Source organism: Dermacentor andersoni, chromosome 10 (genome assembly GCF_023375885.2).
Source record: "Dermacentor andersoni chromosome 10, qqDerAnde1_hic_scaffold, whole genome shotgun sequence".
Lineage (NCBI taxonomy): Eukaryota > Metazoa > Arthropoda > Arachnida > Ixodida > Ixodidae > Dermacentor > Dermacentor andersoni.
The window spans coordinates 23248234-23266108 of record NC_092823.1 but is presented as its reverse complement, the minus strand read 5'-3'; the positions used below and the strand labels follow the sequence as shown (position 1 = coordinate 23266108).

Below are 17875 nucleotides of genomic sequence, written 5' to 3'. Positions count from 1 at the left end.
GGTGCTACAGGTGAATAGACGTGCCCTTTTTATTACATCGCCAAATGTAATCCTGTCTACTCCATTCCTGACACCTGTCATGTCGTGATCCGCACACTATGCCGTTGACTTCGGTATGTGTCTAAAAACAGCGCCTTGTTGACCCCTCCGCTGTAGGAAATGACGTCAACCGTCATTTATACATTGGGCCACGAGAAGCATAAAAGCGCGTAGTCAACACCTTGCTGTTGTGGAGCTGTTGCCGTTAGGTACGATCTTCCGTGCCGCCCTGCCGTCCACTTTTTCCAAGCTGCGAACGAAGCCAGTGCTATCTACGCAGACCTAAGCGCCTGGTCAGCGTCTGCCCAATAGCGCGCCACCTTCGCGCGCTCATACTTGCACACAGAGGCTCAACAACTTCGCACAAGAAAGTACACTCTCCGTGAAAAGAAATCAACGAGATCTCGGAGCAGCTTGTCATTGACGCAATGAATTTCTATGCCGTAACGTTCCTCGCGCTCTTCGGTGCGGCATCCGGTGATACGAGGTAAGTTGCTTAACTTTCAATCGAAGATTTGTTTTATAATTTGATGGGTTTCGTGAAACCACAGAACTGTTGTGCTTTTGAATCACGTACGCATTTCTCGTGAATGCGGCCAAAGAAACGTTGAGCACGCTGAAGGTTCTTGCATGAGCTCCTTGATCTATCACGAACGTGTGGTGTGCTTTTATTGGCTTCGTCGTGTTCTGACAGACAAGATTAAATTATTTCTTCATAACGCTCTGCTTGCACCTCCGATTAAATATTGCACTCTTATATGGGGAACTGTTTCCTGTAGGAGTATTTCAAATAATGTAGGAACGTTGAGAAGATTCTACAGAAAATGACACTACGTCATATAGCGAATGTAAAACACAATGCGCAAACAAAAGACCCATTTTTAAAATATGGCATAATTCCTATGACTTGCATCTACAATAAAATGCATGAAGAGTCTTAAGCACCCGGAACAAAAACCTTCCTTACATTAGGTGCCTTAAGGGCAAGTCTTTATGGCAATAAAAAAACAAAAAGCAAAAAACAAAGGTGCCTTCACAGAACCATCCGACATTCCGTATACATTCGGAAACAGAAGCAGGTGGCTGACGAGCTTTTCAAGAACACGGCGTTTAATTAAGAAACAGGTTAAAATTGCGTATAGCTACTCTTGTCGATGACGTGGAAAATGATGATATTGGCATAACTTATCGTACGCGAAATGGAGGACAATTCCAGAACAGCCTGTGCTCTTCAAACAGACATATTTGTTATGCCTTTTTAGGCGTGTTTATAGAGAAAGGTTTTGCCCTTGTAGTGAGGTTTCTTATTATGTTATATGATGTGCATTGCGATTTCTCTACGCTAATGTTCTGTGTTCTGAAGTTTATGGTAGTCTACAGTGGCTTATTACAGCAGAAAAGTTGCTAATAGATTTCTGATTATTTTATATGATGTGCTTTTCGTTTAGTTTCTTTGTTACTTGATTATTTAAAATCTGAGATTATACATTTTGCTAGTTACTCAAATGTGTTTTTCTATGCCTATTGCTTGTGCAAACTGATGGGGCAAGAGGCCACTCGAGCACTAGCTTAGCATCTGTTAGTGCTTCCCCTATCATTCTTCCATTTTTGTGCCAAAGAAATGTTGATCTAAATTGCCTTCACTTCACTTGCCTGGCATACAACTTCTAACTTCTTATTATGCAGAACGTGGAGCTGTTGGATTTAACTATGAAATCGGTTTATTTTTTTAATTTCTCCTACTTCTTTGAAAATGGCCTTTCACCAGGTCGGCGTATTGTAAGCTAACAGAGAAGCTTGGTGCTTGCACCACACCCTGACAATGCTGCCTGCGCAGGATCAAACCGCTAGCTTCACGGTAAGATATACGATGCAACTTTATATGAAAGACTGTAACCCCTTTCTCTAGAAGGAGCTGTGCGTTCTACTCGGAAATTATGGACAAATGAAAAACCCTCTTTGTCAGAAGCATTGCCTGCAGCGCCAACAATTATGGCACGTGACTTACCAAGTTATCCAATGCACAACAGCTCAACCGCCACTGCAAGTGTCACGTGGATGAAAAGAAAAAGAAAAGGAGGCAGGGCTCGTGACGTAAATTTGACGCAGTCTGTCAGGTGTGGTACGTGAGAAGGTAGGAAAAGAATGTAGCATGCAAACGCTTGTCGAGGCAAAAAAGACAGTATTTATGTTGGCAGTGAAGCTTGCCTCCTGGCAGCATGGCAACGGGCACATCGACGTAGCGTCCAAAGCTTTCGACATGTCAACCGATATTAACGCGACAGCGTTAAGGAGCTCGTGTCGCAGAAAAGCCGGTGTCGTCGGCGTCGGCGGCGTTGGCCGTGAACGATAAATACCAGAAGGCATTTGATAAATAACATCGCTGGTGGGAATCGAACCAGGGTCTCCGGAGTGTGAAACGCTACCACACAGCCACGAGTTCGCTCCTTCAAAACGGGACAAAATCGCCTCTAGTGAACGCGGTGTTGCCTTAGAAACGTGCCGTAGAAAGTTATACTGTGGTATATATCGGTAATTATGACCACGTAACTTACAGAAGTCGCAGTTTCACGAGTAGCGAAGTACCTTTCCGCTACATTTCTTCTGCGCTCTGCGCGCGCGCAGAGCCATCTTGCGGAAAACACAGAAGACCTCTCCTCGCAATGTACGGCGCTGCCCCGATACGTGGCGCGCCACTCGCCCCATGATTGCGTCCGCCGTCATGGCGCGTCGGGGCCCGGCTATCTGTGCCGATCGCGACGTTTGGCTGGCGGAGCGCGTTTGAGTAGGCGGTGGGAACGGGGTGCGATAATGCTATCGCGTTCCACTCTTGAAGGCGAAGCTTAAGCGTCCTCCAAATTTTTTTTTCAATGGGGCCTGATGAGAGCCCCGCCAAATATAATTAAGGACAGTCGGCGTTCATCAGGAATTCCCGACATTCATTGGGAGGGCTGTCGATTGGTAGTTCAATCCTTGCTGCTCATTACAGGATGGAGAACTTTAGTGTGGGATACAGGAACCTAAGGCAAAATGCTTATTTTTTCTTACGTGTTTGTTGTACTTATATAGCTTATAAACACAAATAATTCTGTCTAGAAACACGTTGGCGGAACATTTATTGTGCCGATAAATCCCTATCTTGATTTTGGTGCATATGCTGGATTTTCATACCCTAAATATGCTTTTTCCCCTGTTTTGTTCTAGCTTTATTTTGCTTTTGAATGTCGTCCCCTGCCTGGGAAGATGGCTAATGCACGCCGATTATTACCACAAATACTTTTCTGGCGTAACAGACGCTATTAACACTATTGCAGTAGAGCTGAGGCCGCAGTGACACAGGCTGAAGTTCAACGCGCCGGTATATTGAAGGTGTCTTAGTGCACCTAGAGCGCTCTCTTCACATTTTTACGTGACATATCGAGAAGCTTCAATGCTCGGGCGCAACATTCACCTGTAATGTGGATCTCATTTCGGACGTTTAAGAAAGGCTCAGTTACATCGCCAAATGGACCTGTTGCTCACAGTGTGAGGTCAAAGATTCAAGCGGTGTCGGATCAGAATCCCAAGTTTCAGGTACTGAAAGGGCTGTCAGAAGTTCTGAATGATGAAAATTCAGCATTTTCAGAGGGCATTGCATCGATGAACGTTTCGAAGAACAACTAAGCGCCGCTAACTTCGGAGGACGTTCAGCACTCATTTTTTGCTTAGAAGCTAATATTTAGTAAAAAAAAAAGACCCTACAATAACCCCGAAAATATTGAGGTGGTGTTTGTTTGTCACAGCTTCTGCAACTTTTTCCGTGGTGTGTAGATGTACTAGATTTCAAATAAGTCTTGGAGCCTTCGCAACTTGCCATACGCTGTTTTATTGGATAATAAAGACGAACAGAACAAAACAGGAACTTGGTTGGTCAGTGTTCCTTAAAACATAATTGATCCTCAAATGCACAGCAGAAGTTATTATTTAGCCTATGCATCGGAGCCTAAAGCAGTGAATTTGGAGCCTATCACGCTATGAACGTTTGCCCTGTTTCGATGTCAAAAGCATTAAATGAGAGCTTTAGTCTCCGTTATAGATAAATAAAGTAACATTAATTATTGCAGAAGAATGATGTCTCTAGTGACACTGGCTTTCGGTTTTCCCTTTCCCGAACTACAACATAAAGCAGTACGTCGTCGTCAGGGAGGTAGAAAACAACACGGTGGTTGGCATCGTAACGACTCTTGCGGCGTTCTTGGCTGGCCCCGGCGTTTATGCAAGCATGGTGGCCACATTGGGCAAGATGAAACATAAATTGGTCGCAAATGAATAAGTGTTGACAGTGCCAGAAAAGAAAGAAATGTCGAGGGCGGAGCTTGGATGCCAGCTGTAGGCCAAAAAGTACGGAGAGTAAGCTCGGGTGCGCTGGACAGCGGTGTTGTAAGCAAATGTCACAAAGGAGAGAATGGCATCCCAGTTACGATGGCCAGGTTAGATGTACATGGATAGCATATCACTAAGCCTGGGATGAAATCGCTCTGTCAGAGCATTAGTTTGGAGTTGGTAGCCGGAGGTTGTCTTGTCCACTGTGTTGCAACCTCGGAGAACTTCATCAAGCGTGTTTGAGAGAAACTCCTTGCTGCGCTCGCTCGAAAGCTCCCGCGTCACGCAAAGCCAATAAGCGCAAGCCTCCCAGATACACCGCTAACATGTTTGACAGGCGCTGAGGAGGGATTATAACAGTTCGTGCACCAGTACCTGTCCCTCCCGACACTGCACCGGTTAGTTTTCCGGGCACTGGACAGGGAGCTATGATCTCCGCATCGTTTTTCAAGGTCTACCCATCGCTCTGTCACTTTCTCGCTCTTGTTATTGTCGTGGTCAGCCCTCGGTGTGACAGAAATAAGTTGACTATCTCAATAACTTCGCTAGCAATACGCACAAAACATGCTGAAAAAATACCCTGAGTTCGTTGCTTAAAATCCCCGCCTCAGACCCTCTGGCTTTTCATTCTGCCTCCTTTTCCTATACTTCACCTCGAAGTTGTATTCCTCCAAATGAGACTCCATCTCAGCAGTCTCCCGTTTTCTTTCCTCGCATTTGCTTCAGCCATGCAAGAGGGTAATGGTCGCTCTCGACCGTGAATTTCGTGCCTTGGATATAGCACCCTAGATTTTGAATGGTCCATACCATGCACAAACACTCATTCACCGACATGCTAAACGCCAGTTCTAGCGGGGTCAGTTTTCGACTGATGTACATCACGGGATGCTCTGCACCACGTCCGCTAAATTGGGCAAAGACGACACCTAGACCACGGTTGCTGACGTCACACCAGATAATGCATTCTCTGCAAAAGTCTGGCGAGACAAGCACAGTCCGTGAAGACAAATCCTTCTTCACAAAACTATCCGCATATTCTGAATAACGTTCCGCGAATCTTCCACCTCTGTGCGACTCACGCACTAGCATTTCTTTTCTCTTTTCCACAAAGGACCCGCACTAAAAAACACAACAAGAATTGTTCCGTAAATTGTGTGCTTTAATCTACACGAAGATTCGAGCTTATTTCTATTACTGCCACGCCCGCTCAAAGCCATACTAAAACGCTGCTGTCTGACGAATAGATGTGCAAGACACACATCAACACTTTGCTTCTTGGTGTCCGAGCTAGGCGGGCCTTAAAGGTACAGTAAAAGCACTCTCCAAGTTGTGCGGGTTAACAACTCACCCGCTAAATAAAGCGTTCTTCTTCTAAAAAAAACTGTTGCGTCCACTTCGAAAAGTGAGCTGATTCTCAAGACGCGCTAGTACAGGTTCCAATCGAACCAAGGCTTCGCGCGGCAAGCGTATCTAACAAAAATGAAGCCAATCTGCTAAAAAGAAAGAACTACATATTGAAAAAGCAAAGTGTCAAATTTTATGAGCGCGCAAGCCTTGATACTCTTTCAGAATATCTGTGAGTTTCTAAAACAAACAGTCTGATCAAAGCTTAAAACTTGCTTATTAGTCTCGGAGATCTCAAAACATCTATCCAAACTATAAAAAATAAAGAAACGACCAGACTGTTGTTTCCAGAACCTTTGCCACCGTAATTCGTTCTGAATAGCGTACGGATGCGCCATCCCTTTAAACCGTACTCGACGCGAGCGCTGTCCTCAAGCTCTTGTAAAACTTGTCACGCAGGGAATTCAAAGGGCACGTAGGCCATTTCCCTCGCTGCAGGCCCCCGATACCTTATGTACTGTCCACCTGCCTTTTTGGCACTGCACTCGAAATGCACTGCAAGGCGGGGAAGCAAAGGCGGAGTGGAAGGCGGAGTGGGAAGGCCTTCCCACTCTCCCGCTCTTGTCCCTTCGTCTTGGGAACGAAGCTCACGGACGTCGGATGACAGCGCTCATTACCTCTAAAGTCTTTCCCCTTATAACCAGCCATCAGCGACAACACTCGCACGTGATGTCGCTGCACTAGGCCTTTAAAGCTAACATGCCGATGATGACGAGCCAGCCTTTCTGAGGTACCTTATCCCTGTTTACAAACTTTATACCACAGTGTGCTATTCCATCTGTCAGCTGCTTTCTTGATTTTCTACTGAGAGCCTGTGTTTTGCGAGCAAACTTGACTTCGTTGAACTGTACATGCCTGCCTCAGCTGCACTCAGTAGTGTTACCACTTGTCTGGCTTCTCCCGGCAGCGAATCAAGCAGCCTCTCCAGCCATGTGTCCTGGTGAAATGCTGCGGTTATCACAAATCCGTTGAAAATTGACCACGCTTCCCATTTGTGGCGACGCCACATCCGCCATGCGCGCTTATTTCGCTTGCTCTCGTCTTATTTTCACGAGCTCAATTTCTGCCTGTATTTGTTCCATATCTTCCTGCCGCTCTTTCTCTTGCACAGTTTTTTTTCCCTCTCGCGACATATCTTTTCGCAGGCATCCGTGAAGTCGCCTTCATCGAAACCAACTTTTCAATCGGCGTACAAGTTTCGGGCTTCCTCAACTAATGGTTAATATCCGTACCTAGCTCTGCTGCCCAAAGGAACAGTTCCTCTTTCTTTAACACGTGGACATCCATACTTTTCCGAGAGTTTACGACAACTTCCTCAGTATTGACCCCACACCCGATGGCGATCAATCACAACTAATTTGCCCGATTCAACCCTGTCCTTGTCCAGTAAAACGTAGTCGCTCAAACACTCACACACCCTCGACCCTGCGAAGGTCGTGCCTCTTGGAGCCATGTACCCAAGTCCGCCGATCCCAGACCGTGGAACTACCTTCTGCTGCTCTACCTTCCAGTTTCCTCAAAACCTGCAAGACACCATTGCAACGGTTGCGTCTGTGAGCAACGAAAAGGAGATCTACTGATCCCCGATCCCCACGAGTTGCGCCTCCGTCCGCAGTTTACCTCGAGCTTGCGAAGTTCGTGTCTCCCGGAGCCACGTTCACAGGTCCACCGATACCAGATCGTGAAGACTGCTTTCTTTCTGCTGGTCTTCCTTAAAGTTGCCTCGAGTTGTCCAAGACTACACCCCACTACAGCGACGGCTGTGTCTCCCTGAGCCACGAAGAATAGATCTCCTGAACCCCGATGCGCAGATGCGGCTGTTCCGTCAGCAGTTTAACTTAAGCTTGCAAAGGTTCGCAGGTCCATCGATTCCAGATCGTGAGGACTGCCTTACTCATCTCACCGCTGTCAACCAGTTTGTTCCGTGTCGACGTGGCGTCATTTGGGCCTGGAATCTAGCAAGCCCATCAACAAGTACGTCATGTAGTAAGAAGGAGGGAAAAGGGGTTTATTTGACATTATTTACACGGCTCCTGTTACGGAGACACACTCCATGCAGGAGCCTGTTAGACATGTGAGTTTACATCACGACACGTCAACCCGCTGCACGAAAGGTATCCGCTTTTAATAACGTGGTCTTCCTTAGGGGACTCGACTAGGAAATTTGGTGATTATATCGCGGGCACTCACAATATTAAAATTGGTCGCAATAGCCCACACATTACATCGCACCGTTCCGCCGCACTCCCGCCTGCGATGATACGGAATATGCGACCGTACAGCAACCTGGGAGATCCAAGGTAGAAGCCATTCCCACGGTAGCATTCGACGTTGGGCCTTTTGATCATTAGTTCAGGCTGGCAGGTAGCGGTAGAGGGCCTATTTTTGGACCCATCAGCAGTTGGTGTCTACAGAAGCTGGCGCTGACTTCTGGATAGGCGCTGAGGTATGGGTGGGCTTGCCTCGTGGCAAACGTCTAATTAATGCCCTTGGCCTTTTGACTCATAACAATCCGCGTCTCGTCTATGTTGCATGTCGTCGCCTGCGCCTGGGCGTGTGCACAGAGGAGTAACTTGGCGGTGGCCTTGCGGTTACCAGGTTACCGATTTCAATGCAGGGGCGCTATGTGGAGCTTTTCCTCTATCCCAGGTAGCACAAAACAGATACGTAACGTTTTCGTAGCGTTTATGCAAGACGATAAAAACGGGTTAAAGAAGACACGAATGAGAGAACTTCGGTGGGAAAACGTCGTATATGTCTGCTAATGTCCGACTTAACTACTCTCTTGAGACGATCTAGAACAGGTCTGCAGGAGGTATACGGAAAGCTGGTCTAGAAATAGGATTGGGAAAGACACAAGTATTCCCTTTGCCAAAAATATTCGTAACCAATTTCTAAACGTTTCTGGGACTTTATCAAAAAGCTGGTCTAGAAGTGGTCTTGAAAGTTTTACGATCATCTGAAGCGAATTTTCGCGAGTGCCAGGGACGCGATCGGACATCGTTGTTCAAAACGCGCGTTCAGTTTCGCCTCACGCGACTGGCCTATGCCGCGCCGACGACGTCAGCGCACGCGTCGGCATGGCCTAGGCCAATCGCGTGAGGCGAAACTGATCGGGCGTTTCAAACAACGATCTCCAATCGCGCCCCAGATGAGTAGAAGCGTCGGTGTTGACGGAAAGAGCCATGGCGCAGTACCAAGCACTGTGCCCCGCATGGCCGGCGCATCCTCTGCCAAGTCACAAGAAAATGAGCCTGTTAGGAATAATGAATCCTTAACGCCGCCTTTAGTAAGCTACGATGCTTACAACCAGAATGGGAATTACATCCTGCAAAGAACAAATCGTCACGTCTCTGCAGGCGGCCAGACCAAACCTTTCATGCCAAGAGTTACACTTTATTAAAATGTAATGCTTATGTAAGGTTAGAGCAAAATGTGTGAGAAATGAAATAGCAGTAAAAGCATATCAACAATGACAAAAGTCACAGAAAGGATTCGTAATGAACTCAAAAGTGAACATTCACTAGTACATAAGCAAAATTCTAAGTACACATACAAAAATGAACAGAAGAACATGGAGAGTACTAACGTTTCTTATTTATCATAGTAAAGAGCACGTGCTATTAGATAGACTAGAGTTATCCAGAAGTGACATCGGAGCGAATAGAAGTAGACTGAAATATGCAAGAGTTGCATTCGCAACTCTTGCAAGGATGCAAGGTTGTATCCTTGCAGAGTTGAAAGGATGGTAACTGCCTCCAAGGAATGTTACCCAACAGCTAGAAGCTTGAAAACAGCACAAAAAGAAATACCACCGCATACCGTCATAAAACAATCCTGTGACAAAAATAAAAAATGGGAACATTGCAAAATTGGAAATATTGCCTTGCGGATATATGAAAGAATGTAATGACGAGAAAAAGAACCATACAACAAAAAAGCAATAAAGTGAAATTAGTATAGAATACCGAAACGGGAGATTCAGTGCAACAAGTGAGCAGTACTGTAGTACAGCGAACAATGAGACAGTAATGCTGCATCTTGCCACTCCAGAACGTGAGAAATGAATATGCAACCCTTATATTAGAAACTTACATAAACATGGAAATAAACTGGAATGCACTGTAAGCGGCATTTGTGTAACAAAGGAAGCAATGGTCATAATAAATAGTAATTGGTTTATCTAAAAAGCCCTGTAGAAGAGGCAAAGTTGTACCACTCTGGCAAAAACAAAGTTGCGACGAATAATTTGCAAACCAGCAAATACATTAATTAGCACACTGACATGTCACACTTTGCGCACATCTCCAGTCTCCTAAAGTAAAAAAACACTCTGAATGAGAAAAAGGTTTAACACATGTAGCCCAGAGGAAATTCTTTGCCAGTTCGCCCACACTTTCATATTCAAAAATATTTGCCACGGAGTCCAGGCACAGTTGCACTGATGTTTACCAATTCATCCCCACTTTCACGTCCAAAAATATTGGCTCGCAGTCCAGGCAGAGCTTCAGAGATGAACAGCTTGAGAGCACACTGCTGATTATTATTCAGTCCCGCTGGAAATAGAACAGCCGCACATGCTGGTAGTGGTTTCAATGTAGACACACTTGCTGCCCTGGATAGGTATGCTCAGATATCTGCAGTGGTGCTCCATTTTGTCGAAGTAGACACATTGATGCACTACGCTGGTAGTTGAAATGTTTTGAATGCACAAGCATTGACTTCATCAGAAAGACTTGCCCACATACCACCACTGACATATATATGCACTTGCTCTTCACTCAGTAGCATTGAATTTAAAGTGTTCCCTATGTGGGAGCCACGTGTTATACCGGTATCACACGGCCACTCTCGATCGCGATCAAGCCCGATCCGGATCGAAGTTATCGATGCGATTGGCTCACTCGCGCAGCTTGCTCAAAGGAGCTAATCACGACCGAGAAATTTAATTTGTAACGGAGTGGATCGCGGTCAAAAGGGCCCCGTGTGAAACCGGTATCAAATAAATCACAGATGTACGCCAGGAAAATGTGTTACACAAGGACAAAGAACTGCGGCATGCCCTGTTGTGTGAAGTGCGCGAACAGAACACAAATCGAAAAAAAAAAAACGCGCGAGCGCTTTGCAAACTCCATGCGCACACATGGGACCCTCACGAACTCGGCAGGCGGCCGACTAAGTAAAGCGCGACGGGCGCACAGCGTACATTCGACACATGTCCCAAACTCCAAACAATCGTGCTACCTAAAGCATACAAGTTATTTTATACCAAGGGCATACCCCACTCACGTACGCAGTATCCACACGCGAGTTATGCAGCGTACATGCTGTATCCATTGACCAAGTAGAAAAATTAATAAAAAGCACAAAGCTACAAGGGGCTTAATACATTACTACCATTTGAGGCGTCAAATAAAATCGAATTTGGCCGTTTCATATATTGGAAACAAGTCCCCCGTAAGACCATGAAATACCCATCTCGTGGGTCAAGGGGGCGAAAACACAATCAGGAACCTAAAGCGCAAACGATAAAAGCACGGTATGGTGCACGCAAGATCCTGTCAGTGCGCTGTAGCGCGAGGGAAGAAAATAGGGCGGGCACTTGACCTCACCTCTTACCGTACTGAATCATTAAAAAAAAAAGCCCGTTTGTACCATTTCTCATGTCTACAACACTCTTGCTAAACGGGAGACTAAAATACCGCGATGACGGCTCTATTGTGGAGATCGGCAAGGTGCGCAGAGACAGCAATTTTGCCGCCTTTCTTCGCATTCTGCAAAATGCTTTCTTGTTAGGATCACGCAAAGCGGCCGATCTCGACGGTAGGGAAACACAGGCACGATTTCGTCCATCTAACTTTCGTCCTTATACTGCCCTTAACGCCTTAATTGCAGCGTCAGTGAAAAGACGCCTCACATAATATGACAATGAAATTGAAGAGCTGATTAGTGCCCTCCACTTGGCACCCTCCAATTGAAAACACTACTGATTTCCAAATTAAAACCACACAAACATATCGCACAACCCAAACTAATCACAGAATATCGTTTTCTTGGCGGCAAAACACTGCAACACTTACATGACAAAGGGCAGCGGCAGCGCATTCAGAACATCGCAAACAGACTATAGTGCCATGCGAGTGCGATAACGCAACTATGCCCGGCTTCACGAACAACGTGGCCGCCTTGGTCACATGCCAATTTAAAAGACTACTGATTTCCAAATTAAAACCACACAAACATATCGCATCACCCAAACTAATCACAGAATATCGTTTTCTTGACAGCAAAACACTGCAACACTTACATGACAAAGGGCCGCGGCAGCACATTCAGAACAGCCGCAAACAAACCACAGCGCAATGCGAGTGTGGTGACGCAACTATGCCCGGCTCGCCCGGCTGCCCGGCATCACGAATCACGTGGTCGACTTGGTCACATGATGGGACGACGGTATCGCCACCTTGCGCATGGATGGATCGCGTTAATGGGTTGTTGAATATTGTAGAAGCCGCTAAAGAGGCTGACGCGCCGTGGCGTGTCGCCTTGGTATGCGCGTCTTGTGTGTCGTGCTCATTGCGCTTTTGTAGTTCTCGACCCGTGAATCATGTTGCGCAGAGCCAGACGCCGCGCGCTCTACCGTTGTTCTTTCGCCACTCCACCTGCAGCAAGAGTGGCGAGCTGGAAGTTGCCACAGTGGGCGATCCGCAAGGCCTTTCAGTTTCCTCTCTTATTTCGGACGCTTTCCGCTTTCAGTGCCGCGTCATTGTGGTTACAGCATGGTAAAAAACAATTGGCGCTTCTATAAAAGTGCGATCACACCACGCTCTGCGCCCAAGTGTGGCGAGCCCATAACGACGAGTTTCAGAAATAATAAAGCGAATAGCTTTCTGTCTCTTCTCCGTCGGATGTTTTCGTAGTTGTTCGTTAGTGGGTGGTCGGTCGTCGGACTGTTGATTTGCAAGGAAGACGCTCGCGCGTTCGTACGTTCGCTCTCACGTTAACTATATTTCGCTCTCCTCTCGCTCGCTTTCTCTCGCGTTGTTTTGTTCGCTCGCTCGGACTAATCGCTTGCCTTAACAATCATCGACGATGGTTTCTGCAAATTTTTTATGTACATCCTGCTCACAGTATAGAATTCGTTGCCACACTTCCTACGAAGCACCGTTACTAGAAACGACTGTACCGATGTGTCCCTCCATTGGTACCAAATGTGATGTTCGCTTATTAACGCGATATTTTTATTTGTGCTGCATGTGACTTTCATGATTTAGCGCGCTGGAGCCAAGCTCCAAGTTGTTCATGGGTCCCAGGGGGAAGCGCGTTATTTGATGAATAATGTATGGTTACTATATTGCATATGCATAAGATATCACCTAAAATTTCACATGGAATAAAACATGTGCACACACACATTATATATATATATATATATATATATATATATATATATATATATATATATATATATATATAATGGTTTACTGCATACGTACCTATGCAAAGCAGTGTGAACTTGTACATGCTAGAATACTGAAAACGTTTACTGCGTTCTCTTCTTTATATTCCACAAGGAGGAAATAAAATGAAGCTACTGTTTATAATAAAACCGCAGTTCTCACTATTCAGACGATTGGACACAAAATGCTAGCTTTCTACGCACGAAAACTGTGCAGCACTCGTGCCTCAGCAGTTAAAAAAAGATCAGTTCAGCGCTAAGGTATTCACATCACTGCATTGTGAATAAGAGGAAACACGGCAAAGCTGCCTTGTCCAGCGGGAATTTTGAAGCATTTGCATGTGACGCTGCTCATTTTCCAGGAGCTCGTTGTCACATTTAGTGATGAAACCTTTGATATGCCAAAAACACTGCAAGGAAGCGGTAGTCATACAGATCTTTCTTCCTGCTGAAGGCTCGGCCGGCTACCATTGCCGTAAAGGCGGCTTCGATGTTTCTGTACTCACGCTCCACTTCCTCCTGGTCCAAAACACTTCCCGTTGGGATGCAAACTTCATTTGCAATCCTTCGTCTCTTCTGACGTGAGGTTAATACCACAAAAAAAAAATAATTTTTCTTGCCGCACTTATTCTGATGTAGGTCGAATAGAGGAGCAATTGACAAGACGAGTGCTGTTTGACAAGCGAGGAATTCTCCTGCCAAAAACGGCGCTGTCGAAAATGTACCCGGTAGGTTTGATAATTGAAGAGATAGAGCCAGTCATGTGAGGTCGTTTTCAGAACATATTCACCCCTCATTTTTAAGCTGTCTGGCTTCCAACGTTATCAAAACGTATTCACCCCTCGTTTTTAAGCTATCTTGTTTCGAACTCCTTTGATGCGTCGATTTTGGTCAAAAATCCGTTTCACACGTTGAATCCCTTAATACGAAGTTTTCAAGACTTCGTGTGCTCCCTGGGTTAGTTGGTTATAGTAACTGTATGGGCGGAAGGGAGGGCACTCCTCGTTATCCGGCGCATAGAGTGGTAGTGAAGTTAGATTACACTTGGCGGCATCAGTAACACAGACGCTCTCTTCGAACCATGTTCACCGCTACTTACACACGTTCTTTATCATACCCTTAGTTACTGGCTATTGCTACGAGGTTTCGGTTCCCAACATCTCATTTTATACCGTTATTATGCTATTACGGCGTCTACAAATCTTGTAACCGACTGTTCCTTTCTAGAAGTGCTTACAAGAGATCCAGATCCCAGATATGCCTAAGCTGTCTGAAATCGACTAACACCATGTCTTGAAAACAAATGCGCACGTTAGCGAGAACCTATGTTTGTGTGTGGCGTTCCTCACGCTTGGACCATAGTGTGGGGCCACCGGAGCAGTACAGATATTCGCATAGAGTGATTGCTCTCAAGCTTAGGGGGAAGTGTGTCTAGCGCGTTATTGATTATATCACGTGGCAGAAAAATGTCGACACTACATCTGCGTGTGTAACACCCCTGAAATCGAAGTTTCGCATGACGTTAGCCTGGACTTATTTAGAGTGTAGTTTTGACTAGTAAGCTACACAATATTACAAAATAGGATTGCGCAGTTTACACAGAGCGACCGCTAAACACAACATCGTTCTGATGCCCTAGCCTACTACAGGTCCTTTTTTGGCTATCTTCGCCTGTGTTAGTTAGGGCACCCAGTATATATAAAGGGAGTATTTCGGTGTGGGTTCTACTATTACCCTTTTATGCGTATTTTACATGTGACGTCGCGTCCGCCGTTCGCCCCTTCGGCCGTCATTACTAAAACCCCTCAATTTTTAAAAGTAGAATCATTCCTTGAATTTTTTCCGCCACTGCGCGAGCTCTCCGCCTTTCCCCCTTACCCGCGACAGCCGCCGCCGCTGTGAGCAATGTTTCTGCAAGGGTTGCAGACGATAGCACCAACCTTTCCTTTCTCTCGACAAACCACTTCTCCGATTGGACTACCATTGTCACGTGACAGCGCGCGCTTTCCATTTTGTTTGATTTTCTATTCGAGAGAAAAGCGCGCGCTTTCAGAACATTTCCGGCGCCATTTTCGATGCAAATGAATGAATACGCTCCGTAGTGCACGTGGTTTATACGGCGACGATAACTTCCGTCGTCAGCGCGTCGGTAAGAACAGCGCGCTTGCTTGGTGCTGTTTTTAATCTGTGCGATAATTCGCTGTGACTACAGTTGTCTTAATCGCTTCAGAGAAGGAAAAAGGCTTTTTTTTTTACGCTGCTGACTGACACGCATGATGTGGAGCGAATATAGATATTGATGCACCGGATTGGTCGCGTAAACTTCGACGGACCGCCTTCCTGGCGTCTTTGTGAGGTAACTACGATGCTTGAAAGTAATACACTGCATCGAAGGTATTTATTCTCAAGCTTTCGCACCGCGGATGTCGTGTCTTCTTTCGTTGCGCACGATGTCAACGCAGTTTTTCTTCCCGGAGCCGCAGTGCATACTTTTTGCTACAGCATAAACATTCTTCGGAGAATACTACAGGAAAATTTGTCCGTGACGCGTAACGTTTGAAGCAGTACATCTTCAGAAAAATGGGTAATTTGTGAAGACTTTAATCGTTATAATAGTGTAAATGTAGACGATTGGCAGCCATATAAGCGATAACGAACAACTGAAACCAAGAAGATAAAGATCATCGGAAACATTATCCATAAGATACATAGCGCCCAATTGACAATGTATGGGAAAGCTAGAAGAAAGGGTTGGCCAACCTGAAATTGGTGCTTGGCCATGTTGAAATTTGAGCTAGACTAACCTAAATTTGGAGGTGGGCTAATTTGAATTTTGAGGGTGAGTTAACCTAAATTTGGAGGTGGGTGAACTGGAAATTTTTAGGGTGAGGGAAGTGAAATGTGAGGGTCGGCCAACTGAGACTTGGATATGGGCCCGCTCAAATTTCGGGGTATACTTATGCATAGTTTGACAACTCCAGTAAAACGCAGGCATAATTTTTTATATAAGAAATGCCGTGATACTCAGATTAAAACGTGCATTTTTGAAGCTTGTCCATTTAACCTTTGAAAAATATACCACGTCATAGAAGCTGTGAGAATACTCAAGAAAGTAATCAGACCTGCACGCAATAATACCTTATTAAAAACTGTAAGAAAAGGGGTTAACTGAGGGGCCCGATTTTTATTAGTGATATCATAAGAAGCCAACAAACACTGACACCAAGGACAACAAATAGGATATTACTTGTGCTTAATAAATGAAATAAAAAACGATAAATTAATGGAAATTAAATTGGATGAGAAAACAACCTGCCGCAGGTGGGAACCGAGCCCACAACATTCGCATTTCGCGTGCGATGCTCTACCAATTGAGCTAACACTTTACTAATCGGCGATAGAATAGAAATAGGACGATAGTTAAATACCTCCGTTTTATCATTTTTCTGATGTACAGGAATATTCTTAGCCCTTTTAAGCGAAGTGGGCAAAACACCACATTTAAAAATATCATTAATTATAATACAAAGTGTATCAGAAATAAGTGGTGCAACAAGTTTTACATTCTTCATTTGTGAGGGCCTAAATATTTGCTTACAAAATTAATTTTTTGTAATCTTCTCAATTCGGTTTTCGCGCTGCCAGTTCGACTAACTTAGCTTTATTATCTCCAACCGACTACATTCGTCACTGGATTGGTACGGACAACTTCGTTGGTTCGGTATTCTTCGACTTCACTAAAGCTTTTCATACAATTAATAATAACATACGTTTTACTAAACTACAAGCCCTGGGATTTACCGGTCTAGTACTAAAACTCCTAAAACGTTACCTGCATGATAGAGAACAAACAGTTTCTTTTGAGGTGCTTATTCTGATTCTAAAGTTATTAACCAAGGTGTAATACAAGGCACCATACTAGGTCCCCAATTATTATCAATAATATTAATGATTTACCCACGCGTCTTAAATCGGCATATTATATACTATACGCAGATGCACAGACGATACTATAACCTCGTTGCGTGACAATTGTTTAAAAGCCTTAATCCTTAAACGAAACAATGAGCTTGACCATATTGTTGCATGGTGTTCTTCCAATCATTTCATTATCGATCCTTATAAAACTCAATTCATGATTTTCCGTTCTAACCAAAGAATACTACCTGGCTTGCCTGAGATAACTCTTGATGGTCATCACATTCCCGTCTCCGACTGTGTATCATTTTTGGGCATCAAATTGGATTCCAACGTAAAGTTTCCTGAACACGTTGCCTTCATTAGGCAAAAGTGTACCTCCGGTATTAGAGCATTAATCAAATCAAGAGCATATTTATCCAAAGATGCATTATTAGCATTACACTTTGCCTTCATTCACAGTCACATTCATTACGGCATTGTTTCCTGGGGAAACACATATAACTGTCATATCTCGTCTATACAGCACTTACAAAACCAAGCAACAAGCATTATCACTAAGAGTGGGTTTGTCACGAGTGCTGCCTTATTACTTCGTGAAAATAGCATCCTAGTAACGAAACTGTTCAACTGTTATATAATAATTATGTTTATTAAGTTACTTACCAAACAGCTCTCATACAAATTCATTGA

At 44.9% G+C, this 17875-nt stretch overlaps 1 protein-coding gene across 1 annotated transcript in view; it reads left to right on the top strand.

The window, feature by feature from the left end:
• The first annotated feature begins 254 nt into the window (after positions 1 to 254).
• The window catches only part of LOC126519615 (chymosin-like), a 43089-nt gene continuing 25468 nt past the window's right edge, over positions 255 to 17875 (top strand). Inside the window, exon 1 of the mRNA XM_050168985.3 lies at positions 255 to 526. Coding sequence (XP_050024942.3) covers positions 468 to 526 — 59 coding nt within the window. The 5' untranslated portion in view covers positions 255 to 467. The remainder of the gene's footprint in view (positions 527 to 17875) is intronic.